Source organism: Gastrolobium bilobum, unplaced genomic scaffold (assembly GCF_033153095.1).
Source record: "Gastrolobium bilobum isolate Gb01-03AN ecotype WA unplaced genomic scaffold, APGP_CSIRO_Gbil_v1 utg714, whole genome shotgun sequence".
Taxonomy (NCBI): Eukaryota; Viridiplantae; Streptophyta; class Magnoliopsida; order Fabales; family Fabaceae; genus Gastrolobium; species Gastrolobium bilobum.
Window position 1 is genome coordinate 630,381 of NW_026899261.1, and position 18,793 is coordinate 649,173.

Genomic DNA, 18,793 nt, shown 5'->3' on the forward strand with positions numbered 1-18,793 from the left:
ACTCTCTCTTCTTTTATTTATATCTTTTTCTCTCTTAAAATGACACAACTTTACATCATTTAAAAAGAAAGATATTTTTTTCCAAAAAGTAATATGAAACTCATTGATAGAGTATAACTCGAAGCAATGTTTGAGTAATCTTATAAAAAAAAAGATAAAGAAAGAAAAAGTAACGATATACCAAAAAAATAAATACATATTAAATTTAATATTATGTATAAACCAAAATCATGCTCATTCTCGAATTTATTTTTGTCTTTGCCCCACTCAAAACGTGAAAGTCTCTAATCTTTTCTTTTTCCATGCCTTAATCCAAAGAGAGCTTACAAACCGGTGGTATTCTAAAAGCCATACCTGGTTTTGTGCTAAGTGTCTTTTGTTTTCTGGTTTGGTCCCTCCTCGATGCTGTCGTGCGTCCGAGGAAGAGGTATTTCATGTTTCATACACTCATTCAACACCTGAATTGGGTTTTGGTCTGTCTATGCCTTCCTGCGTTTTATTATATTTCGTTTAATATAATTTCCATTATCTTCTTTCTGACCCATTAAGATTCCCGAGGAAAAAGTTTCCTTCTTTTATTGTGATGTTTCTAAAGATGAGAACTTTTAATGCAACTGAAGGTGATATGCTCTGTACTCATTTTATTCTAATTTTTGTTGTAAATTTTCACTGGTCAAGGTGCTCGTAGATACTCTGGAATGGAGTTGAGCTGATCAATGATGCAAATGTATTGTTGCGTAGTAAGGAAGCTTTTCCTTTTGCTTTTTTGATATAAAAGTCAACTGATCCAAAGTTTGCATCCAAGTCTTCTTGGTTGATTGACTCGTGAAAATCCAGCTACTGCATATTCAGATTGATTAAGAAGCATTGGTTGGTAGCTATATTATATAATGCCAATTGTTCAGAAATTATATGATACTTGCAAGGCATCCTTGTCTCCTGATGGACCCATATCAGAAGAAGCTCTGGAAAAAGTTCGAGCCCTTTTAGGTAGAATTTGATCCATTTTTTAAACTTGTACAATCTACCCTTTCATAAATGTTTCCTTTGAAATTGCCTGTGAAGTGTATGATGTAGTGCTTGATTTGAGATGCTTGTTAGTTTGATAGTCCATAGTCAAGGATGCATCCTTTTGTTAACTGTTTCATGAACTGCACTGCGCCACTGCCATTTCAGATGAGTTGAAGCCTTCTAACGTGGGTCTCGAACAGGAGGCGCAATTGGCACGTGGATGGAAAAGATCTTTGAATGGTACTAATGGCAGAAAGGGGCGTAATGGAAGTTATCAGTATCCACCCCCTATTAAATACATCCACTTGCATGAATGTGACAAATTCTCTGTAAGCTTTTTTGTTCTCTCTGCTTGTCCACTGTGTATACTTGTTACTACTCTAGTTTGAGACTTTCACCCTGAATTTTAGATGTGGAAGTTGGATTCACAAGGCTGGAATTTTTTTTGCAGATGGGAATCTTCTGTATGCTTCCTGGTTCGATTATTCCGCTTCATAATCATCCTGGAATGACTGTTTTAAGCAAGCTTCTTTATGGTTCATTACATGTAAGATCATATGATTGGCTTGATTTGCCTGGGTCATATGATCAATCTCAAGGTGATGCTCTTTACTGTATTTACATATCTTACGGTCTTTTTTAATGCCATAACATTTGTTAACGGATATTTCAAAATGGTGATTCTTAACATAAGATGTAGTTGTATCCTTGAACAACTTTAGTTAAATATTAGGCATTCTTTTTCTGAAATCTTTTGTAGTAACTAGTAACTGTCAAAAGCCATCTTTGTGAATCTCTATAAGGGTGAATAAAGTTTACCCTGAAATTGCCATTCACAGAGGATGAAAGTTTCTTAAGTCTAATGCCAGATTCAATCACTTGCCTTGAAATTGATATCTATTAGGTGACATCATATGCTATGATTTGAGTGGACTATACATATGTCAGGCATCAATTTTCTTTCTAGTATATACATTTTTGATTTTGCTAAATTCTGTTGATGGGGTTGATCTTTAATAACATCTCGGGCCTTGCAGATTGAACATCTTTCTATCTTGGTAGAATATTTTGTAGAATTTTTAGAAATTGTAAAAGTTCCTGCCTGTACCTGCCGACTACCGTGGGGTAGTCTTGAGACTGCTAGGGCCTTTTCAGGCCGCAGAAGGGATGAGAGACTTGTTCGGTCCAATAAAGTCACCGGATACCAATGCTTGGTATTTGAATCTCCCCAAGATAATTTGATCTTACAAATTACTTCCAGTAGTGGATGTTATTTTAGTAAGTATACAGAGAGTTATTCTATGGCCAGGTAATGATACATGTTTTCAACCACGTCAAGTTGTTTGGGTTTTTCAGAAAATGGAGGATCATGAACTTCCATATTCATGCATGCTAATTTTATTTAGATGTTTTGTTTAGTTTGCTGCTGATCATTATATGGTCTGATGGGTAATTTCTATGATCCCTAGATAGTAACAATGTAGTTCAAGAAACAATACAATTTTATTTTTCTCAATTCCCAATCTTAAATATTCGCTGAACAAGAAAATGAGATTCAAGATTTGTCTACACTTGCAGCAAGGCCTGCAAAACTTGTCAGAGATTGCCAGATGAATGCACCTTGCAACACAACAATTCTTTATCCAAACAGGGCCAACATTCATTGCTTTAAAGCCTTAACCCCATGTGCTCTCTTTGACATTCTTTCCCCCCCTTACTCATCAAAAGATGGCCGACACTGCTCGTATTTCCAGAACTTACCTATGAAAGATCTTCCAGGTACTTCTCTCTTCCTACAATTGTCCTCAGTTTTTTTTTTTTTTTTAATCTACATTGATTTCTAAAGCATGTTGTTTTCTTACATTTCCTACTGTTAAAAGATGTTGAGCTTGATCAGTTGTGTGGGGTAAAATCTTCTGAAATGACCTGGTTAGAAGAGATTCAACCACCTGAAGACTTGGTGGTTAGGAAGGGGCAGTACAGAGGCCCTACTCTAAAAGACGATGAAGGAGATAACTAATTTTATTTATGTAACATTAGTCAGGCTTGCCTAGAAACTAAATATGGGGGGAAGAATATAAATTGCAGGTCCCATCTGCTTTGTATGGCTGTTAACTGTACATATTATGATAAATGATGGCAGTGAATGTTGATCATGACTTGTATTGTTGTTCTTACTTACCCTTTTTAGATTATAACAGCAACATGATAATATTTGGTGATGTTAATACCTTCCTTAGACATACAAATTATGACTTTCCTAGTGCATTGCCAAAACCTTTTTGAATGGATCATGCTAGTTCATCTATGAGCAAATAGTCATCATGGCCAGAAGTTGAAGGCACTGAACACAGTTCGGAACTCTTGTGGTTCAACTCAAGCAGTTTTGGCTTACATGGTTGTTCTTCAGATTGATAGAAGGGGATGAATCCTTCATTTTTTGTTGGTTTGCCTGAATTAATAGCTAGATTTAGGCAAAAAATAAAAAATAAAAAATAAAAAATAAAATCAAGGCTTCATTTACCTCTATCAACTAGACCCTGACACACAACCAATAAACACATTGTATGAGTCTAGGAGTTAATATGCGATGATAGAACTAGTATCCTCACTTTCACCTGTCCATTGTTCTTCTGTTTTTTGTTACTGCTAATGTTCTAAATGAAGAGTCAAGTTGAAGGAAATGAAAATTTATACGATGCATGTTTTATTGTATTTGGATGTTATTGCTGTGTTGGTCAAAATAAGAAGGAACTTCCATTTTTACTTTTTTTTTTTTTTTTTTTTTTTTGGGTTAAATGAAAATTTAAGAAAGGACTCGTTACTAATTCAAGTTATTCCACAAAGTTTGATAAATTGTTATTGTACTTATAGATAACTTGTTGATAAAAGAATAGTGGTAAGAAACGAAATCAATACGGTGGATGCGCAATAGGGCCTTCAGGGATCTTGCCCAGTCTTCTAATCCAATAACACCAGGCTGGAAAAACACAATTGAATTACCATTAAAATTGCATGGATCGTTGTACCTTGTTTAGAAAAGTATATAGCTTATATTTATACATTTTTTTTATATAATTTTTTATAAATTATTTTATGTACTCATGGAATATATGTAGTTTGTAAGAATTTGTAAAAAAAAAAAATTATAAATATAATTATATATAATCATGCTCATTTAATATTGCTGAAAAGAGATGTGAGGGGAACAATAACATAGAGGTGTACGAGTCTCTGAGGAATTAATATACGGAATCAGTATTTAGTAAACAATTCATTTTTTTTTTTGTAGATACAATTCAAACCTTTTATATGAGTAGGAAGTGGAAAACAAATGAAATCTTTATTATTTAGAAAAAAGCTCGAATTTAATTTTTAATCTTTAAGTTTTGAAATCAATTTTAAAACAATTCTTAACTATTTAATGTAAATATCTTTTAATTGAATTCCAAATTAAAACACATTTTTTATTTCACCATTTATTGTTTGTATTTGTTTTGATAGAGTAACCGAAGAGGATGAAATTTAATGCATTTCTTTCCACTTTTCTTATTTATTTGTTGTCTCATTTATTTTGCTTATTTTGTTAGAAAAAAAAAGGACCATAAAGACATAACTTTTTCCTTCTTTACTAAAAAAATTATTTTTCTTTATTCTCGCCTTCTGTATCAATTTTAAATTTTATATAAAAGTAGCTTATTTTTTATACACCAACCAGTTCACTGATTACCGTTGAATGCATTACAGGACGATATTTTTTTTTGGAAATAAAAAATAAAAATAAAAAAAGTATTCTTGAATTATTCTTTACTCATGCTCAAAATTATTCTTTACAGGACGATTCTTTCAAAACCATTTTTCTTCCTTCTCATGCTCAAATTCAAAACTTCAGGTTAAAATACCAATTTCCTTACTCATATGCCCACACTTTTAATTTATAAAAGTATTTCGATGCTTCTTTTTTTTTTTTAATAAAATAAAGGGGACTTAGCCCCAAACAAAGAAACAAACTAACCGAGGGACATTACACGGGGTCTAGCCACCCCCAACAAATCTTGAAGAAGCAACTTATCTAGCTCTTGAGGAAATTCTTGGTGGAAGTGTTTGCCAGTTTGACGCTTTATAGCATCTCCAGCAAGCCATTCTGGGTTTTTTTTTTTTTTTATCAATACAATGAGAGTATCAAACTCGATCGGTACTCTCCTAATTCAAATTGAAAAAATTTCATTTCATTTAAATTCATGTCTTTATTCATATTTTTCTTTAAATCCTCGTACTTTACTCCTTTTAGAAATGATGTAGATATATTACAGTAGTATAAAAAAAGCTCTCGTCATTCAATAGTGACATTCCCCTCTTGGAATATGTGATCAAATTTAACATTAGCAAAAATATAGTATGGTGATTAATTATTTGATCATGTAATCGATTGATTGCATTAAAATTTGGCCATTGAAATGTTTTTAAGTCATCTAGTGGTAAGAATTGGATAATTGTTTTCGGTCAACCAATATTTTTTTTCAATTTTTTTAAATCATGTGCAAAATTTTATAAATTTGTCTTGTTAGAATTTCCTCAACCTTTTGTCGATGTACTAATACCATCGAAACCGGTGAGTTGGAAATATAAAATTATTGTATTAAATATATATATATATATATATATAATTATCTCATGAAAATTCCATTAAAATTTATTTAAATTTGAATATAAAGATAGAAACATAATTACATAACTCATATTGGTTATTGACTTAGTTGAGACATTGCAGTTAGGGGTGCTAAACAAGCTAAGGGCCTTTCAGGGACCTTTGGCTCCGCTCGTGCAAGCCTGAACTTATATGTCTAAAATTGATTGTTGGCACCAGACTTGAACTTATATAAAAGCTCGTTTAATAAAAATGTCTCAAGCCTCAATTCAAAAGCTCGGCCTTAGAACCCCTCAGGTTGGCCTAGTATATTATTTTTTTTTATATATTTTATACTATTTGTAATAACCTCTCTTTCTCCTCAATCCATTTTATTCCATTTTATTGGTTAAACATATTTTTTGAATGATTTTGTACTATATTATGTGGTTTGGTATACATTGAATTTATGATATTTATGGAATTACTAGTGTTGTTGATTGTATATTCTATTTGGATAATTTTTTGTTATTTTTTTTAAACAGGCTAAACTAAGCTTTTATTTTTTGTAAATAAGTCAGGCCACAGGCCGATAATAATATTTATAACAGGTAACAGGCTTGGTCAGACTGACACATTTAAACATAGGCTTAGCCTTTTAAGATCAAAGCTCGGCTCGGCCCGTTAACACTCCTAATTGCAGTAACAGATAATTAATTTAGTCAACTGTACAAAAATATAATAAATATATAAACATTTTGTATAAATAAAAATTACATCTTTTGAGTCGAGTCGGTTCTCCAATATTCCTATAAATTTTGATTCTTTGAATCGATTATGAAATTAATTTCGAATTAAAACATAGTCACAGTTAAAGTTTTTCTTCCATCTGCAAAGTTATATTTTGTTGTGGGAATCAAACTATTGACAGACAACCGTAACTGTAGTTACTTCCCAACAACTCTATGGTTGGATCCATTTAATCGCTCAGAATTTTTTGAATAGTAGTTTAAATGGTCTTTTCTTTCTGGGGTACATGTTTAAATGGTCAAATTTAAATAAAGGTACAAAACGGGTATATGATCAGGACTGCATGTAACTTACAAAAAAATATTTGTCATTTGTAAATTTTAAATCTCCGGAACCTAGCACTAATTATAATACTGATATTATTTTGGTCATACATTCATTCCTCGATCACTGGTCGATTCCCATATTCAATACACAACTCCATTCCAATGGAAGCATCCTACTACATTCGTCCAAAGAGTACAAATTAAACTATTCCGTTTTGATTATGGTAATGATCCCTGTCACTCTTTATATAATAATATTGGGTTTTATAAAAGTTATGTGGTAGGAAAAGTGATTGTGTAATGTCATAGAGATTCGTTTTGCGTGTCTTAATTTATTTTATTTTATTTTTTCTTTGCTTTAAAAAGTGCGGGCCCCACAAAATGTTGTGTGTAGAAAACTTTTTTTGTATTATGTGACATGATAGATGCAAATCCCAATAATATTATGTCAAAATAGTTTCGAATTTTCAACAACAATCAGGAAAGGACAAATGGGATAACACCTTGCACATTGATATTAAGGTATTTTTTTATGCTGTTACTCTCATAGTATTTTATGGATGTAGATCGCTGATGTATTTCAAAATGCTAGGTTTCGCCGTCTTCATCCATGAAATAATAGAAAAGACGCCTAATTCTTTGAAAGATTCTTATGGAGGCTAATATAATGAGGAATGTCAACTCTAATATGCACATTATAGGACAAAGCTAACCTTGTGTTTTGTATAAATATGCAATTGCTACATAGTTAACCCATCTCAATTCAAAATCTTAAAGTATTGGATTTATGTATCATTTCACTTATATGAATTATGCTTAACTCGTTTATTTTCAATTTGAGATTTTTTTATCATTCATACTTAAATTCCCCAACAAATGATACATTAATGATTTTATATATTATATTTGTAACAAAATTAGCAATTTTTTAGAGTTTGGTGTCATGCAACCAAACCTAATAGATTCATGAGCAGCTGATTCCAATTGCTCTGCCAAAATCTATGAGCTGGATTCAAGGCAACGAATAAATCTTTGGTACTACTGTTGTACCAAAGATTCAGTGCATCTCACCAATGAAAATAATACATGTCAGTTAAATTTTTATTTTTTTTGTTAATTTTTTTCTCTTTCTTTGATGTGTAATGCTCTTATTGATAAGATACACTGAATCTAGGTATAACAGTAGTACCAAAGATTTATTCCAAGGCAACCCATATTCAAAGAGAGCCTTGGAAAGTTACAACCCTTTTGGATTGGAGGGGGAAATGATCAGAATTTGTGCCCCATATGATGTAGCATATATTATGAGAGAGACAAGTTTTCCTTGTTTACTTTCCACTTTCTGCCATACCTACCATCCCCATTTTCAATTACCTATTTTGTATGAATGTTTTCCCTCAGCCTTCTCTGTATTGAAATTTGACTCATTAGTAGCTCAATGTATCTAGTAACCTGGACCAAATGATACATATAATAGCTGGGGTCAAATATGGACGTCAGAGGTTGTGGCCTTTATGAAACTTTTGAGCGTTTTTCACCTTTTTAACAAAAAAATCAGCAGATGTATGAAGCATTGACAGTGATAAACTAAACCATATATGGTTGAGTATTCAACAAATTAAAAGAGTTGGGTGCATCTGAAGTCAATGAAGTTGATGAAAATTTCAACTTCCCCCTCCCCCTATCAGAAAGTTAATTCAATTGTCAAAAATTTTGCTATATTCATTCACTTAACAACAATAAACTTAAGGTTTAGTATCTGTCGTTTTAAATGATGTAAGTTATGTTCTTTTAGTGACTTACACAAAATCACTAAAACACGTCGGCGATATAAATAGGGGGAGAGAAAAAAAAGTAACTTTTTAAATTTACACAAAGTCTGACCAGTCAGATTTTGTGTAAATCACCTAAAAGGACATAAGCTTATGTCCTTTTAAAAGATACTTCTTTTTCCCGTAAACTTATAGGTTAAAAATTGAAATGATTATATGTGGATAAATAATCAAATTAGCCAGTAGTAAATTTTGTAAAGCTACTAGGTATATTTTAACCAACAATGCTTGGACTGGGACTTATTTTCTTCATTATTGGATGCATGCAACAGTTGATAAATCTCTAATATAAACCTCTCATGTTCCCTTCCCGTGCATGGAAGTCTACAAGTTATAGTCAAGATTCCAGTAGCTCATGCAATTAGAAAAGTTAATTACAATTTGTCAGATGTTCTGCATCTATGATATAATATATATTGTCATCAGTTGCTGTTGAAAGTGCCCCAAAAACAAAACTTTTCACGTCCTTGTTTATGCACATTTCCCACCAAAAATTGACTATTTTAAAATCAACACATGCACCCTTCACATTATTGCATTATTAAGGTTGTCCAATTTCTAATACTCCTCAAACATGCCAAAAATAAGACGTCATAATTACGCACACATGGGAAAGGAGGCCTGTGGAAACATGTGTAAAAAATAAAATAAAATTGAAAACAGTGGTGTAGAAATAGGGAAAAAGTCCTAGTTTAGGTGAGAAGGAAATTGAAATGTTGATGAATGATTGGTCCCCACAATGAGGTTATTGCTATCTTGGTGCATTAGACAAAATATATATCACACTAACAAAGCAAGGTCTCAAGCATAGGTCAAACAATTAAGATAATCACGAGCACGCAAGAGAGAGAGAGATTGATTTTAACAACTGTCAAGGAGGTAGAAGAGACAGAACAGAACCGAGGGGAGAGAAAAGGGTGGTAGTTGTCACATGATTTCCAACAGTACAAAAGGGACCAGCCGCATCTGTATCCATTATGTAGGTTTATTACCATTTAAAGAGAACAAGTAGCTTAAGCATTCGAATATTTTGTTATTCTCAATATTTTCTTTTACCTTTGGAACCATATATAATTGTCTTTCTAGCTACTATAACTTGAACTTGAAGTCTATTATATTCTTCTGTTGAATGAATAATATATCAAAAAAGCATCCCAAAACCAGGTATCAAATATTATATCCCCTCTTCCCATCCCTTTCTTTCACACTCTCACCATCCATCAAAGAACAACATATATGAATTAAGACTAAATCCAGTTCAATCTTTAAGTTTAGCTAAGCGATGGATCTTTCTTGAGGCGACTGATCATTGAAGATATGTTTGGATATGCAGTTGCACACAACACGTGATCAATAGGGTTGGAAGAGAAAGACACACCATCACCTTAAATGGTTAGTATTACTATATTTAGGGAAGACATAAAAGGAGAAACACCCAAAAGATTTATGTAGTCTTCTATGCTTTTGCTTTATTTGTTTCTTCTATATCTTTTGAGCAACTAATTAATGATATCAAGTGATAAATCCTTCCTCTTCATGAGTTTCTTCCCCATCTCCTTTTTGGGGGTTTCTTAGGATCATGAATGTTCATTTATTTATTTTTTTCTTCTTATATTTTTATGCTTCCTTCAAGCACAACTTGTTGAAGATTTCCGAATCAATTTCTAACTTCTGTCCAAAAGAAAAGTTTTCATCGCTTGCTTTTTCCTTCTGAAGTGTTTTTGTCTAATCAAGATGTGTTTTGAGTTTGTGTACGATGAGTAGCACTGTTTTGAATATATATCTTTCCAAATTAAGTGTACCTAATAATAAAATCTTTCTCCACATCAACAATCATATTTTGCCGATATTTCTAGTAAAAAAGTGACTGATATCTGTGTGTTCTTCACGTTGTTCTTTCCAGAAAGTCCATTTCACATGAGATACTAAAAAAACGCAAGTATATATTAGTTGGCAAGAAGTAGCAATAGGTTTATGAACATACTACCTCATCACGTGTTCCAAATTATCTGAACCCTTTTTATGTTTCTCACTAACCCATTGAATGTTTCAGTGGTTAAATGAAAACCATTTCTCGTTGAATTTTCCTGATTTAAAAAATGAAATGACCAAAACCATTGCGTCTGTACACATAATTTGCACCTGTTTTATTGTTTGAATATTTTCCTCTCAACTCTCAATTCAATGCTTTCCCCTTTCTACATGTATCTTGAGTATCAATTCCATAACTTCAATTTAATGATTTACAAAAGGTACTTAACTAACATGGTAAAGTTCTTTAAATATGTAGATCTGAACCTGGCATTCATCAGAATTTTTTTCACAGCTTCAAGGTAGAGAAGTTGGTTGCATTCTTTATACTAAAGTCTTGACTTTTGAACTACTTATACGGTATTATGATACAGTACCTGTCTGTAATAGGGATCTTTATAATAAAAGTCTTTTGCTATAACTTCTCACTGTTGCTTTACTATCACCTCATAGCATTTCGGTGCAGCTATTTTAAGAGTCTTAAAGCTTAGTAATTGTTGTAGCTAGAGAAATTACAGCCTGTCCTTGACATATTCTTGTTTAAGCCACTTTGCTGCACATTAAATATATATATATATATATATATATATATATATATATATATATATATTCATCATGTTTGTTTCAGACATGAAATTCCCCAATTTTGGAAAGGACAAAGAAGTTAATTGGGAGCTTGGAGGTGAACCCGTGCAACAACAACAACAACAAATAAACATGTCACAAGGAAATGAGCTTCATAATAATGAGAGGAGTGGCAGGAGTAGTGAGGACCAAGTTGAGGAAACATCATCAGGATCTTCACAGAAATGTTCTTCCTTTGACTTGAATGAAGAAGCTAGCAGTGAAGATAACAATGAAGCCTGTGAACTCACAATGGAATTAGAGAATGAGAAAGCAAAGGATGAGGGCACTTCAGCAAATAGAAGTAGTTCATCAACAGAAGGAAATGAGAGAAAAGGTGCAGTTAGGCAATATGTTAGATCCAAAATGCCTCGGCTTCGATGGACTCCTGAGCTTCATCTTTCCTTTGTGCATGCTGTTGAAAGGCTTGGTGGTCAAGAGAGTAAGATTTTGTGTATCTACCATATATAGCCTTAATTAATTAGTACTCAACATTATATATATGTATATATATATATCATAAAAGGAGACCCATACGTAAGAGGAGAGAGAAAAAAAGAGTGGTGGGACCCACTCTTTTTGTGTGTAGAAAAATTGTTTATCTCATGTAAAATGAGATAAACATAACCCTATCTATATATATATATATATATATATGTATATATATATATATATAGAGTTCTCTTTTTTCAATGTAGATAACTTATCTACATTGAGCCCAAAACGACGTCGTTTTGAGGCGGAAATCCAGGTATTTTTGTAATTATAATTTATTTCAGGGTTATAGTAGTCTTTTTCATTATAATTTTTTAATTTTTCAACTCAAAATGACGTCGTTTTAGCAGCAAATGTAGATAACTTATCTACATTTACTTTTGAAACATTAAAGCCGTGTATATATATATATATATATATATATATATATATATATATATATATATATATATATACCTGAATTGTACGAATTGTCATGGGTGAAATAAAGCCTTTGCTTTAACAGTGAAAAGTTAAAACATTTGGTTGAACTATCTGCATTAATTGGTACAGGAGCAACACCAAAGTTGGTGCTTCAGCTAATGAATGTGAGAGGACTAAGCATTGCTCATGTCAAGAGTCACTTGCAGGTAGCACGAATTGAGTTTTGAGATATATACTCATTGAATTAGTTTTTTTCCTTATAGTACATTGATTTTGTTGTTACAATTAATAGTTGTAGGTAAATTTGAACATACAATACTGTGCGAACTAAATTCCTTACCATTAGTCCATTCCAAACAACTTAATTAGGTGATATATTCTTTCCCACAGATAGTGTAATCACTATTCAATTTTCATTTCAGATGTATCGAAGCAAGAAACTTGACGAGGCCGGGCAAGGTAAGGACTATCCTAAATCCTTATCTGTAGCAATACTAATGAATCCATACACACAATGGATATTATAATTTTTTTTCCCCCTTAAATGTGAGCGGAACAAGGGAAGTACTAATTGTTTTCAAACAATAATCAATTGTGAGTGTGGTTATTCATTAACTTTTAAAAGCAATTTCTCTGCAAAATATAGTGTGTTCCTAATAATATTAATTGCAATAATTAATATCAAACTTTCATTATCCTATACAAGTTCCTAAAAAAATTTAGTGCAACTAATGTACGTTGATTTTACAGTTATATGATTACACCATCAGTATGTAAAACTTCTATGTATCTTTACAACTATTCTTAAGTATTTAACTAATTAACTGCATAAATTAAGGCAATTGTGTTATTTTGAAAGCTAATACGTTTAAGAATAAAACTTTGATCTTAAACAAGTAATTAAAGGAATGTAAGAATATAAATTTCAATTTTTTTTTTTTGCTTTTATTTTATTTTGTGGTGGAGGGGGGTGTACTACATAATCCACTTTGATGCTTAATGTAGATAGAAAACTAAAAAACCAAAACAAAAAAAGATAAAATAATGAATAAGTTGTTATGCTGCGGCTCTTGATCAAGAAAAGTGATAGCTGAAGGATTTAGGGTTAGGGTTACCATACCTTAGCCATATCTCTTGAATTTGACAATTCAGTTTATATTAACTTTGCAGTACTAAGTCAAACATACAGATCATCGACCCAAGAAGTAGTTCGTAGATCTCAAATATTCAATCAGTCCATGAATCCTCATCAACATTTCAAGATGGGAAATGGTGGAATTATCCTAGCAAGTAGTTGCAACGAGCAAAGTCATTTCCAAAGTCTCCTACGGCCTTCTTTCTCCCTATCACGTTCACATACAAACGCCACCGACTCAAGGTAAACCATGCAAACATTTAAATAACTTTGATTCCACCAGTTATATTGAAATCCTTCTTCTATTGTTAATTTTCCATACATGGTTCTACAAGAAGAACACTCAACAAAATCTCTCTCTCTCTCTCTCTCTCTCAATCTCTCTAGGCACCAGCATTGGTACTTGAATCATCAACCTTTAAGAATACCAATAGCTTCAAACCAAATTCAACGAATGGATACATCAGGCAAAATTGCACCCATGCGACCAAGCCAATTTCTTGAAGAGAAAAGGTGGCCTCCATTAGAAATTATGAACAATCATCAATCCAATAAGTTCAAAACAACACCTGCCAATGTTATTGTTGGGTCACAGGCTGTTGAACGAAGCACTGGGAACAACACAAGTATCAGAGAATATCTATCACATCCCAATGATATTGTAAAGCTAGCATTTGATCCCCCATTTCGGATTAAGGTAAAATTAGGGTTTAACAAAATAAGAACATGCACTTTATTTTCATCTATTTGTTTGTTCTTTCTTCACCGTTCATAGTAATTATTTGCTATATATGCAGTTGAATGAAGAGAAACTGCAGAAAGACAAGCAAGACTTGCCTCATTTGCAACTTGGTTTGAGTCACACAGATGGAACGGGTGATGGCAAGATTGAACATTGCAGAGAAACCCAAGAAATTAGCACTAAGCTTTCACTTTCTTAGAATTCAGTAATGTCAATAATATTAATGCGAATATATACCACAACGTAGCTAATCATAAACACAGGGAGATGACATCCAAACAAGAAAAACAGGTAGACGATTAATGTCCCAACGAGACCATATAGTGAGCTTGCTAGTATATAGGATTTTTTTTTATTTTTTTTTTTAAAACCTTAAATAGGATCTGATCTGACTGTAAAATGAAATGTAGTGATTTCCCATTAGCGATTGTTCTTGTGAAAATGATTGGTTTGATCACGCACAAAACAAAAAATAAAGAAAGGAAGGGCTTTGCAAATTCTGAATTTCTTGATCGGATAAAGTTGGTTATCTTCGAAAATGACTACTGTGTATTATTGCTTAGGCAAGTGCTTTGATTCTTGTCATCAGGTACTGTCATGACTTTTTTTTTTTTTTCGGTAAACTGTCCTGTCATGACTTTAATTTGTTTCGCAGTGATGCATATTACATTGTTGTGACAAGTGATTTAGAAAAAAAAAATTAGATACAAATGAGAATCTAATATATAATCTAATATAATATATTCAAATCTTTCGTCAATAGATAAAATCTATTGACATGTATTTTAGAAAATTTTAGACATATAATTTAATGCTATTTCATAAATTAATTTCTAATTTAATTTAAAAATATGTACAATTTTTTTAGAGTTAAAAAGTTGTTTAATTTTCCTACCAAAAAAAAAGTTGTTTAATACGAATTTGAATTATGTTGGTAAAAGAATAAGATATTTTGTTTTGTTTTTTTAAAAAAAAAGGATAGGTATTTTTATCCCAATAAATCATTTTTAAACATTCAGTCAATCTAAAGATTTCTACAAACTCTTCTTCTTCTTTTTTGGGGGAATTCTACAAACTCTTTAAAAAAACTATTATTTACTCAAAATAATAATTTACCTTAGACAAATAATCAGTAAGCTAACCATTATATGTAAATAAAGTAATCTTGACACAAAAAATTAATGTACAAATAAATAACTTTTTTATGTTTATAAATTATTTAGGTATCATTTCTCTTGCGTAAAACGTTTTACATCAATTATTTTTAAAAAAATTCTTCTTCTATTTTCCCATCATCAAACTTATGAGGCTATTTTTGCGTATTCCCTTCGTGTCTACTGGAAGAAGTTTAACATTAAAGCGAAGAGTGTGGACTGGAGAGCGCACATCCAGAGTCTTTATTCACTATAATAAAAACGAGATGTTAAGGCGCGCGGTTGATAATATTTGTCTTTTTTCTTTTTTTTGTACGGCTTATAGATTGTTCTATGGGTTTTATTAGTGTTATGTAACATGATGTAATTGTTGTTTCCAACTCTCACATCAAAATGGAGAGAGAAAGTAGAATGATGAAAGAGAAAGAAAAACATGTGGACCCCACCTCTTTAATGTGTGTGTAGGAAAGTGAAGTTATATTATGTTAAATTATAAACATAAAACCCTTGTTCTATTAACTCGAGTTTATCTATTATATGATTAATGCAAGTAACTTGAGTTTATCTATTATATGATTAATCCAACCGATCGAATTGGATAAGATTGATAGATTTCTTCCTACAAAGTTTTGACTTAAAATCGATATCATCGACTAAGCTGAACAATAGCTGCCAGATGATTCACATACTTAATGCTATAATAATATTCGCCATTAACTCTGAGGGAGCGTTTGAGATAGAAGAAATTTGTTTTACCTGATAAACTCAATTACTGAGGATATAATGGAAAAATGAATTTGGTAGGAAAGTTAAAACAAAATTGTCTTCAGACCGAAATATTACCGAAAAAATTGATGTAAGTTAAAAAAAAAAAAAAACATTGTCACTTTTTTGGTTTTCCAGTCAAAATCAGAATACCATCCCCTAGGTGGTATTGTGAATTTGACAAATTCTTGCAATTTTACACATTGGTTTCTATGTAAATGAGAAGCCTACGCAAATTTTTTACAAACTCCTACCAAACATGGTCTTCTTTAAATTTCATGTGAACTTTCTCGGGAAAAAAATCCAAACTCCCCTACTAAACACCCCCTAAAGCTCAACTGATCACAATTTGCCTACGAAAGAGGGATTCTTTAGACTTACAATTGAAAGTGGTTTATTCCTTATTAGTTATTGAACCAAGCCGCATTAGCAATAATTGGAATGAAGTGAATAAGACGTGTGCCTAAATCTTAGTCTCATAATAGAATATGGTACCCTCGATTTATAAACAGTAAGTATAATTGTTTAAAAAAACCGAATGAGGAATATTGGGTTCATATTTTTAAAACGACGCCATTTCTGTCATTTCACATATAATTTTGAAATGTTCATGTGACAAGGCACAACTGGACACTAGGCTAAATTGTCAGAGGATGGAGTGATAGATAAATGATATTTACTCTTCCATTTTGCATGATTATGTTTATGAAATAGTTATTTTTTTGATATAATGGTAACATTGAGATTTCAACCTATAACGAAATAACTTTTAATCATTAGGTATTTGGCAGTGGCAACTTGAAGTGAGTCAAATGGTTTAAAATTCGTAGTATTCGAAAGGCATAATCAATTACGAGATTAAGAAAACCAAAAGGAAAGAGCATTTATATATATAGGTTACATAAATGTATCAAGGTTGCAATTGATGACAGTTACTTTGTCCTGTTGCTGTTCTAGGTTTACTAACAGGATCAGATAAGAAATACTCATAATGCATGAGAATTTGAAATTCATCTCAGTTCAGAATTAATCTGATTTAGTAGAAATTTAATTGAAATTTTACTTATATAAAACATGTTTTAAGATTTTCAAAAGTAAAAATGAATTTTATAACTTTTAAATTTTATAAATATTTTAAAAAATATATAAAATTATTGCAAGAACTTGCATAGTATTTTTTTTATTTATTTTTTTGGGCTATCCCCTTATACATTTCAAACATTTGAAAATGGACCTTAGAAACGAACATTCTCTCTGTTGGGAGGGTAGCTGGAGACCTGTATGAACTTTCTGACATGCTGCCGTAGCTGAACAATGGTGATGAATCTTTATGTGTGTCCCACCCACTATTTCATTCTCAGCAAAATTCCCATGACCCCTTCCCACTTCTTCAGTTCTGCTCATTAAAGGTTGTGTGTACCTTCAAACCAGGATGGGTAAAAGTAGGGCCATGGCGCTTTCTGACTATTCATCTGCTAGCTTTTGATTTATGACATTAAGCAACCTGACGCTGAATTAATGGATTTTTGTTGTGCATTTAGAATCAACGTATTATTAACAAACGATGAGAGCTCAATTGGCCCATGGAAGTTGAGTAGACGGGGTTGAGAGTATATGTTCAACTCTCCTTATTATCATCTTTGAAAGGAATTTAAAGTCTTAATCCAAGACTAGTCCCAAAGAGGACGGATACTTGTGATTTATACAAAAAAAAAAAAAAAAAATCAATATGTTAAAAGAAACTGACAATAATCTCTTCCAATTTTATAAAAATCAACGCGACCTGGACGTTTAATGGGTTGACCCATTCGGTTTAGGTATTAGAAAGATTATGCATTTCACCTGATATGAAATCGGTGTGGCGATGAAAAAGTCCTGAATCGAGTTCAATTAGTATTAAATCAGCACTAATTTTCTAAAAAAATCATTTTTTTGGAATTTTTGACATTATTTGAAAAATATTATTATAATCGATTAGATAAACAGTAAAACTAATAAGAGATTAGATATTTGAAGAAAATCAAATACTTAAACTGGTCATCCATACTCATTAAATTTAAATCATTTTACTTAAAGAATTTTATGATTGATTATATTCTTAGAAAAAACAAGGAGAACTTATGGTCGGGGTCCTTCATCAGTAGTGGACAATGGGCTCAGGTTTTGTATATTGTCATATGTCATGTAAGAAAGACCATTTAAAAAGTTAGATTTTTATTGTGATATCTAATTTTTTTAATAATTTAATAATATATAATCAAATAATAATTTTGATTGAGCTTGATAAGGTTAAGTATTCTCTGTACGTATCGAAATTATATTCGAATGTTGTGCGATTAAGATCCAATTACGTTTATTAATCTTTCCACTTACATGATTTTTACTTACCAATTAACAGAACACTTGAATATCTAAATAATTTCCTGTGGTGTATGAAATTTCATATTAATATGTTTCGCTCAACCGAAGTTCAACCCATAATCAATGTAAACTCCATCATATTTGAATATTCGAACAAATAATTATGCTTAGGATGAAAAATAAATAAATTCTGCACTTGAATGAGGAGAAAAAAAAATTAATAAATCACTTGTCACCAACATTTTCTTATAAGCAATAGATTACCACTCTGCATAATTTCATGGTTTGTCAGTTATCACTACCGACATCCTCATATTGCCGTTAATCTAACAGGTCGTTTTCGTCCCTACCACCGTTGTCCTGACTCCTGACTCCTGATTTGTGTCCCTGCATCCTGCAGCAGTCACTTTTGTCAACTTGCCATCATCTTAGTAGATGTTACACCGTTATCATTAATTTCTCCAAGTTCAATCTATATAGATTCACAGGATGGGTTCAATTGTCACCACCCTACTTT

General features: G+C 31.8%; 2 protein-coding genes across 3 annotated transcripts; both read left to right on the forward strand.

The window, feature by feature from the left end:
* Positions 1-280: 280 nt before the first annotated feature.
* LOC133288909 (plant cysteine oxidase 4-like) lies at positions 281-3,253 on the forward strand. Of its 2 annotated transcripts, XM_061486744.1 has the most exons (7): positions 281-427; positions 679-740; positions 927-990; positions 1,177-1,340; positions 1,463-1,610; positions 2,590-2,790; positions 2,892-3,253. In XM_061486744.1, exons 2-7 carry the CDS (start codon positions 717-719, stop codon positions 3,029-3,031), a joined length of 741 nt encoding a protein of 246 aa, XP_061342728.1. In that variant the 5' UTR covers positions 281-427; positions 679-716; the 3' UTR covers positions 3,032-3,253. The 2 variants fall into 2 exon arrangements, with proteins under 2 accessions (XP_061342728.1, XP_061342727.1); XM_061486743.1 differs by having other exon boundaries at positions 679-990.
* An 8,041-nt stretch (positions 3,254-11,294) lies between these two features.
* Positions 11,295-14,195, forward strand: LOC133288888 (myb-related protein 1-like). Its single transcript, XM_061486709.1, has 6 exons — positions 11,295-11,643; positions 12,249-12,325; positions 12,542-12,578; positions 13,290-13,497; positions 13,642-13,951; positions 14,052-14,195. Exons 1-6 carry the CDS (start codon positions 11,295-11,297, stop codon positions 14,193-14,195), a joined length of 1,125 nt encoding a protein of 374 aa, XP_061342693.1.
* The last annotated feature ends 4,598 nt before the right edge of the window (positions 14,196-18,793 follow it).